The sequence below is a fragment of the Mustela nivalis genome (assembly GCF_964662115.1).
Source record: "Mustela nivalis genome assembly, chromosome: 13".
Lineage (NCBI taxonomy): Eukaryota > Metazoa > Chordata > Mammalia > Carnivora > Mustelidae > Mustela > Mustela nivalis.
In genome coordinates this window covers 41007400-41025103 of record NC_139032.1, presented here as the reverse complement: position 1 = coordinate 41025103, position 17704 = coordinate 41007400, and the positions used below count along the sequence as shown (strand labels likewise).

The following is a 17704-nucleotide window of genomic DNA, read 5'->3' as shown; positions in this document are numbered from 1 at the left end:
GAAAGAAGCACTAGATGAAGAGGGGAGAGAGCAAAGGCTGAATTCTAGTGCTTTCACTGAGCACCTGTGTGCCTTGAAAGGAGCCTTAGTTCTCTAAAGTTGAAGATGGAGGGGGAACAGGTAACACCAATACTGAAATTTGCCCTGATTTTATTTTATTTTATTTACTTATTTAACGGGGGCGGGGGGAGTGTACAAACAGGGGGAGCTGCAGATGGAGCGGGAGAAGCAGGTTCCCCACTGAGCAGGGAGCCTGATGCGGGGCTCAATACCAGAACCCTGGGATCATGACCCGAGGAGAAGGCTGACGCTTAGCTGACTGAGCCACCCAGGTGCCTTACACTGATTTTAATAATAACCACAGCTTAGGATGGAGCTTTATGCAGTCTTATTTCATCTTTGTGTTGAGGGAGGTTATTTTCAATCCCTCTTTTGGGTAAAAAAAAAAAACCTGACGTTCACCAAATTTAGTAACTAGTTCCAGACCATACAGCTAACAAGTGGCAGACAAGGACTGGGGAGTAACACCCCACAGTGGGGCTCTTCTCTCCACTACAGTCTGTTATGGTTTCTTGAGCACAGGACTCACTCGCTCAGCACAGCGTTCAGTAGAATTGAACACCAGAGCCAAAAAGCTAAACATTGAATACATCACAATAAAATAGTTTCACAAAGTGATCCTCCAAATCACATCTAAACTTGTAGGTTTCTATGAAGAGGGATTACTTCCATCCATGGATCCCAACAGGAGGTGGAACAACCCCACGGCCAGGGTTGTGGGGGTGGGGGGCAGGTGGATGGAAAGCTGGGGAGAGCCCCCGGGAGGGTCAGTGTGGGCAGACTGGGCTTGGGGGCCCTGACCAAGGGCTCTGGAGACCAGAAGGGGCTTCATGTTTGCTTTCTCATTCTGTCCTTTCCTTTCTTTCTGCCTCTCCTTATCTCCTTACCTATTTCTCACTCTGTTTTCTCTGGTTATCTTTATAGCTCTCTTTTTCATGTCTTACTTTATCTCTCTCTCTCTCTCTTTAGTTATTTCTTCCTTCCCTGCTCTCATTCCCCCTTAATTATTAGCTATATGATTTGGGTCAATTTATGGGCCTCAATTTCCTTATCTGTAAATGAAGCACGATGGCAGTAACTACATATGTAGCTCTTATCCATCAGGAACTGTGTTAAGCACTTTACTTAAAGTAACTGCTGGAATCCTCATGTCAATTATAAGGTACTTTATTAGCGCTAATTCCATTTTCCAGCTGAGAACGCTGAGGCTCAGAGGTTAACTTACCTGCCTCTAGTAACAACAGTAAGCAACAACACTGTGATTTGAACCCTGGCCACACACGGGCTTCTGAATTACAGCCGTTGAGCACATCCGTGCTGCTTGTCAATGAGGGCAGGACTGTGAATCCTTGAAAGCAGCGAGGGGCACACGGTAGCCTGTCAGCAAATATCAGCCTCCTTTCGCTTAGCTCTAGGCTTACCCCTAGTTTTTTTGTTTTTGGTTTTGTTTTGTTTTGTTTTGTTTTGTTTTGCCAAAGGGAGAAATCAAAGAACTTGGAGAACATAACTGAGCGAGGATCCATGGTTACTTTGGGCTAATAAAAAGCCGGCTGTGACAAGGTTTCATTTCTCAGGGTGAGGCGTGGAACTTTTGGGGGTGGGTGGGGACCAGCTAGGGGGTGGGAGAGAACACCGGGCAAGGGCAGCAGCTATAGAGAGAGGAATTGGGGGGAGGAGGGACTGGGGGGGGTGGTCCTTTGAGATTAGAGGTACTTAAGGACCGTGAGTCAGGTGGGATGTAACACTTAACCAAACTCCCCGCAAAGTTTCCTCCTGAGTCATTAGTGCTTTTGGAGTTTAATGCATATTATTTAACGTCGAGTTGGCCCTTAGACCTGTATCAGGTGAGATTCACTCCACTCATGAATCCAGCCGCACTGGCTCCCGCTGGTGAGCCCGGTTTGCCTGATCTCTTCCATTTACAAACTAGGTCTGCTTGCCCAGAAGTTTTCACTCGCAATGAAAGACGTTCCCCAGGACCCCAAGTGGGGACAGGCCGGCCCCTGGGCATGCGTCGTGAATGCGTCGTGAAACTTCCGCACTTCGGAGGAATCCGGCACCCGTTTCCTTTCCGGCTCCGCCTGGGACTGGCAGTCCCCAGCCCTCTGGGCTCCCCAGCCAGGCAAGTGAAGCGCACGGATTTGTCGGTTCTATCCCGGTCTCTTTGTTCCCCACAGTTCATAGTTTGTGTACAAGCGCTGCAGCCTCTCTCCCACAGGCTTCTCCTTCCGCTTGCTTCCCTCGCCCTCTTTCATCAGTTCCCACTAATCAGAGGAGGGGTCCCCACAGTGACAGTGACGACGGACACCCTCAGCATATACACCTGTGTATTAGTCGTGCAGTGGGCCGGGAGTTTTAAAAGGATTCCGAGGCAGGCAGCCAAGTGTTGGTGGGCTGAGCAGTGGTCTCAAATGGGCCCCAAGTCGGACTACGCCCCGAAAGAGCTCCTAGAAGGCAGCAGTGGAGAAAAGTAGTTGGGGGGCCTCCTTCCACCTAGAGCCACTGAGAGAGGTGGGGTGCGGCAGATACGGACTGTAGGGGAGAGGGAGGAAACCTCCAGAATACCCCAGAAGAGTGTTCTGGAAATGCATACAAGGTCCTGGACTCCAGAGGGCAGCTGGCCCATCCCTTCCTCCCACCCCAGCACAGAAACCCAATTTCCTTATGCCTGTCACAGCTTCGGGTGAAGGCATTTGGGACAGGAACGAGACAGACTATCTCTGCAGCCCCAATGTCTACAGTGGGCTGCCCCGCACACAGTAGGCACCCATCTGGACTGCTGTTACCTGAGCAAATCCAAGCAGGAAACTATGATTACCATGAATGGACTTATTATCTGATAGTTGCCCCCCCCCCCAAAAAAAAAGTACAAATAAGAATTGGAGAATGGGGTGGAGAAAGAGGAGAGAGGAAGCATTGGGATCGTGGGGGTGCTTCAAAGGAAGAGGCCAGGGTGGGGCATCCAGTCCCCACCCCCCAACTCGCAGGAGAATAAACCAAACAAACCTAAGGAGAAACCAGCTTCCCAGGCCAGGTTATTACCCTGCGGGCCCAGAGTCAGGCTACCCTAAGCTCCCGTCCTGTCTGAGACAGAGGCTCACATGCCTCCCCAGTGAATATAAAAATACCCGCAGGACCAAGCTCCTCCCAGCAGTTGCTTTTCATCTTTGGAGTTCACAGGCTGAAGCGAGTTGCCTTTGCAGCCTCACACACACTGCCCGCAGAGAAAAAGAAATGCCTGGTAATACAGTAATTTTTTTCCCTTCACTTTGGCTGAATCGAATAGGAGTTTGTCCTTTTAAATTGTCTGCAGCCAATGTAAATTCTAAGCCTAAGTCATTCTGGGAGAATCCTAGCGGCACACACCCAGGAAAAAGGACAAATGCCCTGAGAGGGGTCGCAGGGCCTGGAGGGGGTGCCCTGGGGTCTGGTGAGTCGGTATTGCCATGGGTAGAGGCTGCCCTTGCCTTTTTGTATTTCAGCAAAAGAAAGGGCAGGAATCCGTCTGCTCGTCCTAGCCTGGATTTCTAATTGTAGTGGCAGGACTCAGATCTTTACTCTCTAGAAAAGACGAAAGGCCCGTCAAAGCGTGTGTTGCATAAGTAAACGGGAGTTCCTGTGTTCTGCATGTGCTGATGGCAAGAACTGGTGGAGAGCTGAGAATGAAGAAAAAAAGGATCGGTGCCGAGGAGAACACACATTCCCTTCCAAGTGCAGGGCGGAGAGGGGCTCTGAGGAATTCAGTCTCGGGTCGGGATGACGGGCCAATGCTGCCCATCCCTCCTTGTTGTTGTCAGGTCTTCCTTCCTCGAAGGCCACAACACATCTAGGCCATCTTTGGCAGGGAGTGAGCATCCACCGGGCCTGCCGTCTCCTGATGGAGAAGCTGTTCCCGAGGCTGATTCATCCTTGCAGACGGCAGAGCTCTTCTTGAGCAGTGATTTCAAAGAGTTAAACTGCTTCCATATGTCCAGCATGGGAGTGGAGTTTGTAGCCTTTGGCAACCTCGGCTCAATCCAGCTGCAGCTGCTACCTGTGTGTTCCATTCTGTGTGTGTGTGTGTGTGCGCGCACACACACACACACCCGCACGCCCGTGTGCAGTGACATCTGAACCATGTTCCGACCGTGTCAATGAAACTGTTATGTCTTTGTTGGGGGAGATATTAATTCTGAGCAATTACAGCTCCCTCTTTCCTCACTCCCTCCCACCCCCCCTTCCCCTCCCTTCATCTGCTCAGCAAGGACCATGGACCATGTCAAACAATATACAACAGAGAAGAATGCAAATAAACTTTAGTCTGCATAGCCCAGCAAAGCAGTTAGCCGCCCACTTGCAAGATACTTAACTCTTGTACACATGATACACAAAGAACGCTAGCTACTTTCACCAATCCCTTTAGACCAAAAAAAAAAAAAAAAAAGGCAAAAGAACTGATCCTTGTCTTTCTATCTGTGAGGTTGCAGTTCCTCCTGCTAATAAAGAAGCTTTTCCCATGATGCAGTGTGATAAGGATTGGCCTACATGTAGTCCAGAAAGCCACCGCCGATGTGTCCTTGATTAGGTGTCTTATCTGCAATTGAGCGGCATCTGATGAAGATTGCTGACAGCATAATGGCTGGGAAAGCATCGGACAGCTCCATAAAATGGCAGCTATGTTATGACATGTCAGCCAGGACCTGGTGGATGGTAAGTTTGGCGTGTTCACATTTTTTTTTTCTCCCACCTCCCTTCTCCAAACCTCCCCCCTCCTTTCTTTTGAGCTCCTCCTTTATTGTTCCATGCACGTGTTATAAAGTTCCCTGCCTGCGGAAAGTTCAAGCTCAAGTTGTGGGAGCCTGGGGTGCCTTCGCACACCAGTGTGCTAGATAGGATTTCCCTGCTATTGTGGCCAGGGACGTAGGCCTTTTTTTTTTTTTTTCTTTTTTTCTTTTTTAAAAGGGCAGTGTGAGTTTTGTTCACTTAAAAAAGAAGAAAAGAAAAGAAAAATGTAAATGGTACAGTCAGCCCCAGGCTGGCTGGTGTGAAATGTACGGAGGTGGGGCAGTCAGTGGGGGACTGGAGCCTTCTTGGCTAATTGTTCTTGCATTAGTCTTAAAACAGAGTAATGTACTTCTTTCTTCGGCTTCTCTGAATAATGATTTAGATAGTGTATTGTATCATGTTGTGTGCAGTTCCCTCATCAGTATGCGACTGTCCCCCACGCTTTGCCTTAATTTGGAATCCACCTCCCTTTCAATGAATACTGTAACGGGAGCAACCACTGATTACTATGCCACTCAGCGTAATTAAATTTAGTTAATAAGGATATGCATATTCAGTTCATTATTTTTCTTTGCTCGGGCAAATGTGTGTGGGTTTGTTGTTGCTGGGTTTTTTTTTTTGTTGGTTTTTTTTTTTTAATCCCCATATTTGTCCAGCTGCAAATTTGGGGAAGAGGAAAAAAAAGCCATAAAAATTCAGGACACTGATGAGTTCTATGATTCAACTTGCAAAATAATATCAAGAGAATCTGAGAAGTTGTGACTTTCTTTCATCAGAGTGCTGGGATTAGAGGGCCATAGTTTTGGGAGAGAAAACCTTTCCCATCAAAAAAGTGCTATGTGAAAATTTTCAATCTACTGATTTCTGTTGTGGGGACAATGGTCTCTTGTAGGCAATAGTCGTGACATGAATGGGCAAACCTTTTGCAGACAAGCCTTCTAGTATGAATATTAAATTCATTCTTGGGTTAATTCAGCTGAGCATTTATTTATTTTTCTTCCTTCCTTTTCTTTGCTCTGCTTTGCTTTTCTTTCTTTCTTCTCTGCCCCTTTCATTTAAGTCTTGACTGCTTTTGCTTGCTCTCTTTGATAATTATTATGCTTAGGACAAGGGCTGTTTTCTCACAATTAGTACAGTGTGAGACAATGGGCACTTTATTCGGGGTGGGGAGGGGTATGGCCAGCCCCGGTGGTCAGCCCGTCCCCAGTGCCCAGACAGGAGGGAGTGCCTTCTCATTAGTCCTGGCTTCTGGCTCTGCTAGGCAAGAGGATTTCTGATTAATGTGTGAATTTCCTGAAAGGTGGAAGTTATGCTGTTGCTTCTAGGCTCTTCCTAAGCGCCTAATGTGCAAAGAGGCTTCACTCTACCCCGCAGTTCTTCTGGTGCGCGTTCTCAGTAATGTGAGGTGTGGGAGCCTGCAGGAAAACTTTTCTGTTGCTACTTGTTGCTGCTTTGAGTGCTCTGTTTCAGAAAAAAAAAAAAAAAAAAAAAAAAAAGAGTCCAGTTCCTCAAGGAGAGACAGAAAAGCCTGCCTCCCTTCCCTTCTCTCTGGCTCTCAACTACTTTCTTCCAAGTTGGAGTATATTTTATAAGTGATTAAAAACTCTACAGTGGCAGATTTTTGTTTATGATTACATCTCTTATTAGACTTCAGCACAGTGGGGTACATGGGTGAAATGAAGTCTTAAAATACTGGCAGATACTTGGAGAAAGATATGGCAGAAATGTTTACATAAAAGATTTATTTGCTTGATGCGACTGCACCAAGACTTGGAAGTGGTATTTTAATAGTTACTCTGACCCTTAATGATCATTTTATGATGTTCCTAGAAGTAAGTTTTAAACATCAGTATTTAAAATGAAACAGTGTTTCTGTTGGGAAAAAAGCAAAAAAATTTACTCTGATTTTTTTTACTTAAAAACTGGATCGATGTGGGTAAAAAGAGATAATCCCTATAAATATTTCACCGTTAAATTTCATCAAGTTCTGTACAGAAAGACCATAGAGTCCCAAGAGAAGCATGTTGTAAATACTGTTGTTAAAGTTTTATGTAGGATAATTATTCATTTTGAAAGATGATCTTCCTGTATTGCCTGAGAAAATGCAGAATATACGTAAGCACAGGTTCAGAGGCAAAATATTAAGTAAAAAAATTTTGCATAAATGATTTTCATATATAATCTTCATTAGGTTTACATGAGAGGTATGTATGTTTCTTCTTAAGGAAAACTCATATTTTCATACACTTGGTTAATTTGGGAAAAACGTCTAAGAGATTAATATTTCATGTGTCCTTGAAAACTTGGAATGACAGAGGCTTTATGGAAAGTTTAATCAAAGTGATTCTTGTATCCTGTCAGTAATATACTGGAAAAGAGAAGAAAAGTGTTGTGGCCGCTTACCACTATTCTGTTGTTTTTGATTTCAGGAATATTTTTGAAAGGTGTTTTAAGGTTCTTATAAGTTGGTTTTTTTGTTTTGTTTTGTTTTCTGTGATGCTGCTCTTACTATGACACTGTTCCTTTTATTTTAACAATTATTCTGGGGTTTCTGTGTAAGAAAGGGTATTGTATCCTTATTTGGCTTAATCGAATGAAGTTTTAGGTAACCAAATCCTGAATGCGAAAGCTGCAGTGTAAAGTCTCTGGCAATTGCTTCCTGACTTATTGTCTGTTTCACTTAGATTCTCTTGTTGTGTGACAATGATCATAAATTCTACTTGACAGGGAAAAAACCCAAACAAGACATAGTTGTCCAATTCTACATCTGTTTTCCTTCCTAGATAGGCATGTTTTAGTAAAACAGAGGAGAGGAAAAACATTTTATTGAGACAGCTAAAAATAAACAAGCACAAAAAGAGTAAACTCATGTGTGTGTGTGTGTGTGTGTGTGTATGTTAAATATCATCTACATACGTACAGTTTTTTAAATGGTGCATCTTAGAGGTTTTACTTCTTTAGATTATTTTGCATGTAACTCCTTCATGGAGAAAAATCATGTGAGCAGTTTAACTCACAGTTGGTTGGCTATATTTAGAGTTCTGTTGATGACCTTTTACAATATTTAAAAATACCACTTGGAATTTATGAAAGCTGCGTCTGGCAAATAGCACTATTTCATTAATGGTTATTGATGAGGCTATAGGTTTCCTTTTGAACCACTGAAAAATGTTATAACCAACAAAAGCAATTTTGGGACTTTCCATTCTATTTTGCCCTATTTATTTGAAGCTCTCTGTAAGACTTATAACTTCTTCGTTAGCTATTTGGAACTTCAGGATGATGGGTAGTCACCAGACATTATTTTTTTCCCCTAAATTTTCTAAGTCTAATCCTTTGATCCCATCAGAACCAGGCCAGAACACTCATAAGTTTGCCCTAATAGTGACGGGCGATTATTTAAATATTAAACCAGGAAATTTATCTGAAAAATGAAATGCTGGTCTATGAGATTTGAAATCCTCAGTCTTACAAATATTAATCAAGTTAAACAGGCAGATAAACATAGAAATTAAACTAGATCTCATAGTGTCAAAGACACAAAGCAGACTCTTGCTTGAACACTAATCAATCTACTCAGTTGTAATGTACTTTTTATTGTTCTTGAAAGGAAATTTATTTTTTGAGAAGCTGGTGTATTAAAATATGGTACTTCTACATATGTCATCATTTGTTTTTAGACAATATCAATAAGGTGAAAATGCATCTCTTGTTTGTTTTAAAGATAAAATTCTGTTTTCAATACAAAGTTGAATTAAATAATTTGACAACAAATGTCACTACAGGTAAGACAAAATGGAAGGGATTGTTTTCACGGCAAATGTTTCTTTAAAAGTCTTTGAGAAGTTGAGGTGTACTTAGGTTTACAATGAATTATTTTTAACCGAAAATCTGAAAATTAATCTTCTTACAAATGCTAACACGGGGTATCTTAAAAGGCTGTATTTTATTTTACTTTACTACAAACAAAAGAGTTCCTAAACAGCCCAATTAGTATGCTAAAAATATATTTGAGAAAACCCCTGTGTAGCCTAATGACCACATTTAGACGCCTGTGGTAATCTACCAAGCATCAGAAGATATATCTGAAAATCAAAATTCAATTCTTACTTAATTTCAAATTTTGTTTTATTTCCTTTAGAGGTATAATTGAATGTGGAAATGTAATTGAAACTGATAGACACCATACAGATAATAACCGCATCAACTAGTTGCCTGAAGATATTATGTCTATCCATTAAATATATTTCCAGAATTAGAAGCTATAAAATTTATGCCTCACTCAACAAATCTTTGTTAAGAACTTACCATGGCCAGGAAGTGGTCTTAGTATAGGGACAACCAATGCTATCTTTGTTCTGGAATCAAACCCATTTCCCAGTGTTATAGATGGGGGAATACTCATCACATTAACGAAGGTTTCTAAATGATTTCTATTTTCTCTATAATGTTGGGGAATGCGTAGCTATTACATTTGCAGATTTGTCACTGAGTGTCAAAGGTGGTTAATACCTCTTTTCATTCATGACTCATTGTCAACGGTAGTTAACACTGTTTCTCAATCTTGTGAGTAAATGTTAACATTGCCATTACCAAAGCCCATTTCTGTGCAATTAGTAGCATTGGTAAAAACTCATAATTTATTACATATCAGTTTCTGACTGAAAAAACAACAACTATGATGATGATGATGTCTGAGTGAAAAAAATGATTTTGATATCTGTAAATGATGTTACCATGTTTTTAATGTTTCAAATTTTGTCATAGATAGATTGCATTTTTTCATTATGCATCTTCTATACCTATATTTTTCAGTGATGCGTTTTCATTTGTAATATCATTCTAGCATATTTAAATAAAAATGAACCATATGACTGATGTTGTTCAATATATTAATATTCTTCCAAGATACTTTCTTATCAGGGAGTGCTTTTTATTTTATTTTCCATGATTTATTTTCACTTGTGTGCTTGACTAACAAATGCAACATATAAACTTTGGATACGGGAAATATCCTTTGGATCCTATCCTAATAAATAGTCATTAGATGGTTATTAATTTAATCAGAGAGTAAGGAAACACAAGTGCCTGTCCATCCTCTTTTCCCAGTTCTTTTTTGGAAGCAAAGGGTCATGTTCTCAAGGAGTATTATCTCTTCTATCTGTGGGAAAGCTGGTGTTGATTTTCCAGTGTAGAGACTAGTCAACAAAGAGAGATATCCAATGCTCACAATGTCATTGAAACTACAGCGTATTTCTGGAACAGAGCGGAATGATGTCAATCACTACCTTTGAGCATTTTAAAATTCCCCAAGATTGTTATTTTTTGACATTTTCTATACTATCATTTGTATTATATCTAATATATATTCTGAGGGGCTGAGAAAGTGAAATTGGATGTAGGAAAATGTACTGGTGAAAATGTACGAGGCCAGCAAAAAAGAATTACATTCCTTTGTTGTAAGCAATGTGCAAAATAAAGTAATGCACCTTCAGGGGAGAAAGTGTTTTCACCAGAAGATCAGGTAAGGGATATATATGGCTGTACTCTATATTGCACTAGTTTTAAGTCTGGTTATTACTTGGTTGGGAAACATTTTAAATCTTACTGCATTTTAAATGCTTAAGCAAAGAGTCAGGAGAATAGAAAGTTATCAATCAGTGTTTGTTAGGATAATTATTTTTTTAACTTATGCTTTGCATGCTTTGTAAAAGGGACAGACTTAGCCTATCATGTCATGGGCAGCTTTAATAATAATTTTTATTTCTCACTGTTCTAAAATAAATTTATCCCAGTACTTCTCTAAAAAAATGACTTTATTCAGAAAGCAATTATTTTTTAACTTCCTACTACTATGTTCATTTTCTGGGGTTATAATATAATGGATATGTTTATGAGCACAGGGCTGAATCCTGGGAAATGTAGATTTGGTGACCTCTGGCAAATGAATCTGCTCCTCTCACGGCTGGTAGAGCCAGCTGTAAAGTGCAGATAATCATACTCATTACTAGTCATTTCAACCTGTCGTGAGGATGAATGGGATGGAGCCAGTGAGGCACCTGGTGCGTGCAGAGTAAATACCAAGTTCATGACACGTACCCACGGGGGCCTATATAAGCCATGACTATTCTACAGTCTTGGGCCCGAGCACTTAGTAGGTGCTCAAAAAACACGGAGGGCCTATTAAGTAAATGCAATTGTAACATTTTCTATGGGGCTTTCATAATCATGTCAACTTTCTAAATTCATGCAAACTTTATTTGTGGGAACTGTGTACATTAAATGAATCTGAAAATTCAGTATTTTCTGTTTCAAATTGTAGCAGATTTCTTGGGCACCTGGGTGGCTCGGTCAGTTAAGCCTCTGCCCTTGGCTCAGGTCATGATCTCAGGGTTCTGGGATCAAGTCCTGTGCCAGCTTCCTGCTTAGTGGGGAGCCTGCTTCTGCCCCTGTTCTGGTGTTCTCTCTCTCTCTTAAATACATAAAATCTCAAAAAAAAAAAGAAAGGCAAATTTTAGCAGATTTCTTTCCTTTTCTTTAGGGCTTTATTTATTTATTTGGCAGAGAGAGAAGGAGAAGCAGACTCCCCACTGAGCAGGGAGCCCAACACACGACTTGATCCCAGGACCCCAGGATCATGACCTGAGCTGAAGGCAGATGCTTAACTGACTAAGACCCCCAGGTGCCCTGTAGCAGATTTCTTAAAGCAGAGCCTCCTTGGACTTAGCAAGATTCGATAGCTAATGTTCCACATTAGCTTAATTTTCAACATTAAATGCTGTGATTTTAAGGGTAAAAAAAAAAAAAAATCAGTGATTATGGAGGGCCTTCTCTTTGCCAGGTGTTTGCTGCGTTCTTGGGAGGTAACATACATCAATCAGTCTTCAGCATGGGACCATGCAATTGACATTACCAGCCTCGCTCTATAGATGAGGCCATTGGACTCTGAGGATCAGCCATATGCTGAAGTATGTTCTCTAATAAGAGGGGAAGGGGCAGAAGAACACCAAAAGCCACCACATTTGAGGTGTGCCTGCCTCTCTTCCACAACCCCGCCATCAGGTCTGTCATCCAATGACCTGGGCTATGACTCATGATTTGCAGCCATGGTCAAGCGTTTTGCCACTGCCCGCTCTGCACCTGCCTGGCCCCCCTTCCCAGCTTCAAGCCTGACCTCTCTGGGAGACTCTGCTCTCTCTGTGTTCAGTGAGCTGCTTCGCTCACTCCCAAGCTGCATCCGAGATTGTACAGCTCTAGGATTGGAGGTGGCTGAATTCTTTGGAAATGTGATTCCATTCATCTTTCCTCAAGACAATTAGATTCGCTATAGGCATAAGCCATCTGGGGGAAATTTTTTGGAAAGAAATTGGCAAGCAAAGCATTTTCATTTTCAGGTTTTGATAATATCTGTTTACCTCATGGGGCTGTTGTGAAGCTTCAGTGAGATCAAACATAATAAACGACTTGAAATCTGTAAAATGCAAAACCAGTCGAAGGTACACGTATTATTATCTAGCAGTGTTAAACATGGGTAGGTGAAGAAAAGCTTTCCAGAATTTTGCCAGTGTTCTGGAGCATGAGATAATGCTAAATTTCCACCAGGCAACATGGAAAATGCTGGCTGTCTAAGACATTGGAGGATGCTCTTTGCAAATTCTCTTGCTAAACTCAGAGGGATTAATCCTTCACATAACAATGCACCACTAGTTTTCCAACATTCTAGACAATAGCAGTGCTAGCAGTCACCCCCTTTTGTACATATAATTAGAAGGCATGACATAAGCAATGTTTCCCAAATGCCGTCTGTACCATCTTGCGAATTGGTCCCTTATTTTTTAATTTTTAAAATTTTAAATTTTTTTTTTTTTTTTTTTTTTTTGAGAGAGAGAAAGGAAGAGAGAGAGAGAGCACAAGCCAGGGGAGGGGCAGAGAAGCAGACTCCCGGTGAGCAGGGAGCTCGATGCAGGACTCGATCCCAGGACTCTGGGATTTTGACTTGACCTGAAGGCAGATGCTTAACAGACTGAGCAACCCAGGTATTCTCCCTCCCTTTCTTTTTTTTTTTTTATTGATGTAAATTTGCTCTTTCTCTTGTACCACAAGACTTGTTGTAACAATTCTTTAATGAGGTTAGTATTTTAACCTGCACTTAGTATGTATTATAATAGGTAAGATTTAGTTTATCACATAATATAGGGGCAGCATATTATGCTATTAAGGGGATTTTTTCTCTCTAATTTTGGGGATTGTTAGAGGTAACCATATCATCAGGAACTGTTTGAATTGCAACACCTGAGCATCTTTGATAACTTTTTATACTGTATGTAGGTGTATGAATGTTCTAATACAAATGAAACTACTTTATTATATGACACTTGTAATTAGGAATATAAGATTTGTCTTATGTTATTTAGTTGTTTCGCCAAAATTATAAGTCCCAAGAGGATGGGGACCAGGTCCTGTTTACCAGCTCTAGCCAGTATTTTGCACATAAAAGGCCCTTAATAAATAATTGTCAAGTTGTATCAAGACTATATCTTTTCCATTTTACTAATGGAGACAGTGATCTCAGTGGCTACCCAGGCTGCACATTGATCAATGATGATGGGCTCCCAATCCGTGGTCCCCATTATGAATTACCACGTGCCCTTTCCAAGATAAGACTTAAACGTGCTAGAAGTATGGAGGAATTATGATGAAATTAGCATCAAAGTTTTAAGGCAGAGGGCTAGGTAGGGAAGAAAGCCCCAAAACAAAAGCAGCAAATTCAAATTTCCCTTCAAGCAGACAGGCTCATGGTCATTACCAAGTGTTAAGCAGCAGATGAATAACCCATCTTTGCCAGCAAGGATCCTCTCCTGCCTTCTCAACTCTGCCTTTATCATTGTGACTAAGACCTTGCAGGCATCTAAATAAGTTAGAGAATTTGAAAAAGGATAATGTACTGGGGGGACAATTGACCAAAGCAAGGTGATCTTGAAATAAGTGAGCTTGTTGTCTATTTTCTTATTTTTGATGAAATCAGTTTCATTTCAGAGGACTGATTATTTTTTCCACTCGAAGGTTTCATTGATTTTTCCACATGTCTTCCCTAGATTGCAATGTTGGGAAAGGCCTTGGTCGGGGCCTGGCATTTTTTTTTTTTAAAGATTTTATTTATTTATTTGACAGAGAGAGATCACAAGTAGTCAGAGAGGCAGGCAGAGAGAGAGGAGGAAGCAGACTCCCTGCCGAGCAGAGAGCCTGATGCGGGACTCGATCCCAGGACCCTGAGATCATGACCTGAGCCGAAGGCAGTGGCTTAACCCACTGAGCCACCCAGGTGCCTGGGGGCCTGGCATTTTAACAGCATTTGGGTGAAGGCTCCTGAGCATGCCAAGACTCACAGAAACCTAAAAATGGAATGGGTACAATATGGAGGGACACACGTCTTTGGGAAAGAGAGAAAGAAGGTCCCCAGAAGTGTTAAGAAGTAACTGCTTTTAAATGATCTCTTTGGAAAGAGCAAGAAAGTGAAAAATACCTCCTCTTTGGACCAGAGCCTGTTTCAGCCATTTAAGTCAATGTGGGGATGAGAAATAAGACCCTGCTACCCAATGTCTGGGCTGAATGCTCTGCAGCCCAATCTTCCAGAGTCTGGAAGGTTACCCGTCCTTACTCTCATGACCTGTTTTCTTTGATGCTGTTATAGAATGAATCTGGAGTGTTCTCGAGGTCCTTGGCAGATACAGGAGCCCTCTCAGCTAGACGTTGCCCTTCCATATGAGGGCACTTCCACATCTGGTAGACACCAGTGAGACTGCAACTGGTTTTGTTTACTTCCCCCCCTTCCATGCTGCTTTGCAGAGATTTTAGTGTGAAATGATGATAGAGCGATGCAGAGGAAAAATCGACTGTGGACTGTCACTTTTGCTCCTGACCCCTATCCCCTGCTACAACCAGCATCGCCGTTCCTTGTTGCTTCGGGAGCAGAGCCTCTGGCTGAAGAGCCGGAGAAGTTCTGCGACTACAGGACGGACAGTCTTCCCTTTGCCTTCCAGGAGACTTCAGCTGTTCTTACAGAGTTTCCAGGTTAATGCTGATGCTGACAGCTAATCTACAGGACGTTATGCGGGGGCAGGGGGATAAATTTACATTCCTCAAACTTGAACTTTGGGTGGATATTGGTGGGAGATTAGGAAACTGAAAATAGCATACGTGTCATAGCATGCATTGCGGAGGACAATAATAATTATAATAATAATAATATGGTAATTTTCTCTTATTGATAGACATGAGCAGCCTCATGCAAAATTCTTTCACTCTCTGTAAAGTTCCTTGGGGTTGCTCTAAGGCAGAATTGTAAGATACTATGCAGTGCGATAATGCTCAAGACTTCAGAAGAAACAGCAATGCGCTTTTATCCATAAGTTGAAGGAATAACACGAAATTGCCATTTTATTTGTCCAGTAAGATATTAATTATCTTGTGTGAGGCTTTTCATTTTTTTGGCACTGAAGATGTTTATAAATGGTACCCCATATAACACAAACCGCATGTTTATGTAGCACGAATGTTCAATCAATTAGTTTACACACACAAACGCTGGAATATTGATGACACGTGTTAGCTTTTAGTGGGAAAAAAGCCAACAGAGCTAATTTGATGCATTGATCCTTGGGACATGCACACAGATGTGAACCTTCACTTCATCACAAGTGATTTGGCTGACAAACAGTAGCTTGTAATTATTGTTGCACCATCGTAAATTAATTAACAAATCAATCAATCAGTTCAGAACCTGCAGTCCAACCACATTTCTCAGTTTCACATACTTCCCTTCATTTTACCTCTTTCACTTGTGCTGTTCCTGTCAGGGGTTTTGAAAATGTTCACTTGTGCCAGATTAACTTTTTCTTAAGCTTGAAGAGAGAATTCTAAACAATAGCATGGGGAAGGAAATGTTGCCGATATATTAATTAATATTCTCAAAACTTTTGGCCATAGTGCTATTAGTGGGTAGAACAAATAATTATTGAGCTTTCAGATGCTTTTGGCCACCTCCCCAGGTAAGGAATAAGAAAATAACGTTCCAGTCTTCCAGCAAATAGGCAGCATTTAGAGGCTAAGTGATTGTGAAGGTAGCAGTTTCCAGCATTGGCCAAAAAAGTACTTCTTTTTTTATTTTTTAATTTTTTAATAAACATATAATGTATTTTTATCCCCAGGGGTACAGGTCTGTGAATCTCCAGGTTTACACATTTCACAGCACTCATCATAGCACATACCCTCCCCAGTGTCCATAACCCCACCCCCCTCTCCTGACACCCCTCCCCGCAGCAACCCTCAGTTTGTTTTGTGAGATTAAGAGTCTCTTATGGTTTGTCTCCCTCCCGATCCCGTCTTGTTTCATTTATTCTTTTCCTACCTCCCAAACCCTCCACGTTGCATCTCTACTTCCTCATGTCAGGGAGATCATATGATAGTTGTCTTTCTCCGATTGACTTATTTCGCTAAGCATGATACCCTCTAGTTCCATCTACGTCATCACAAATGGCAAGATCTCATTTCTTTTGATGGCTGCATAGTATTCCATTGTGTATATATACCACATCTTCTTTATCCATTCATCTGTCAATGGACATCTAGGTTCTTTCCATAGTTTGGCTATTGTGGACATTGCTACTATAAACATTCGGGTGCATGTACCCATTTCGAGCACTACGTTTGTAACTTTAGGGTAAATACCCAGTAGTGCAATTGCTGGGTCATAGCGTAGCTCTATTTTCAACTTTTTGAGGAACCTCCATGCTGTTTTCCAGAGTGGTTGCACCAGCTTGCATTCCCACCAACAGTGTAGGAGGGTTCGCCTTTCTCCGCATCCTCACCAGCATCTGTCATTTCCTGACTTGTTAATTTTAGCCATTCTGACTGCTGTGAGGTGGTATCTCATTGTGGTTTTGATTTGTATTTCCCTGAGGCCAAGCAATGTGGAGCCTTTTTTCATGTGTCTGTTGGCCATCTGGATGTCTTCTTTGCAGAAATGTCTGTTCATGTCCTCTGCCCATTTCTTGATTGGATTATTTGTTCTTTGGGTGTTGAGTTTGATAAGCTCTTTATAGATTTTGGATACCAGCCCTTTATCTGATATGTCGTTTGCAAATATCTTCTCCCATTCTGTCAGTTGTCTCAAAAAAGTACTTCTTTGTTTATGTTTCCATTCCTATCCTATACTTTGAAAAACTCCATTAACCAGACTTGGAGGTACTGCATTTTAAAAAAAAGTAGATTTAGTAATAACTCTATTTGGTCTCATAAGTTCAGTTTGCATACTATATAGAGCATCTTTCATTGAAATAAAGCATATCTACTGGACTCGTTCTTGAAATTGGATCATACATCAGTAAGGACATAAAATTTCAAGATAGGTTTAGAAGGTAAGTCATTTTAATGACTTCTTATATATCTGGAAATTATATAAACTATACGAACAAATTGATTGGCTACTAATAAATGCTTAATAAAAGGAAAATAACAGAAAATCAACCAATTCTAAAGCATTCATATTGGGCATAAGGAGCATTAGTCATTGTGCTCATGATTTATTTTGGAGTAAAATAGTGATTCTCTTTTAGTGAAGTGGTTGTTGACTTACATGTTTTACAAGAACAACTCTTACTGTCCTTAAAACATAAGAAGAATGTGTAGGTCTGTGGTCTTGCATTACTATGTACATATGGGCCTTTTTTTTTTTTGGTTTTGACATCTTAAAAATTGTATTTATTTTCATTATGATAAGTGTACTTTTTAATCGCCATTAACTATTTCACCCACCCCCCTTCACCTCTGGTAACTGTCAGTTTGTTCTCTATAGTTGATTCTATTTCTTCATTTATCTCTC

The 17704-nt window shown here is 41.2% G+C and overlaps 1 protein-coding gene across 7 annotated transcripts in view; it reads left to right on the top strand.

The window, feature by feature from the left end:
* The first annotated feature begins 4539 nt into the window (after positions 1 to 4539).
* Positions 4540 to 17704, top strand: part of NFIB (nuclear factor I B) — a 439139-nt gene continuing 425974 nt past the window's right edge. For 4 of the 7 annotated variants that reach the window (XM_082695049.1, XM_082695044.1, XM_082695048.1 and 1 more), the window contains exon 1: positions 4547 to 4749. In XM_082695049.1, the coding sequence (XP_082551175.1) occupies positions 4654 to 4749 (96 nt within the window). In that variant the 5' untranslated portion in view covers positions 4547 to 4653. Of the gene's footprint in view, positions 4750 to 17704 lie in introns of all 7 variants that reach the window. The other 3 variants (XM_082695043.1, XM_082695050.1, XM_082695041.1) reach the window with 3 other exon arrangements.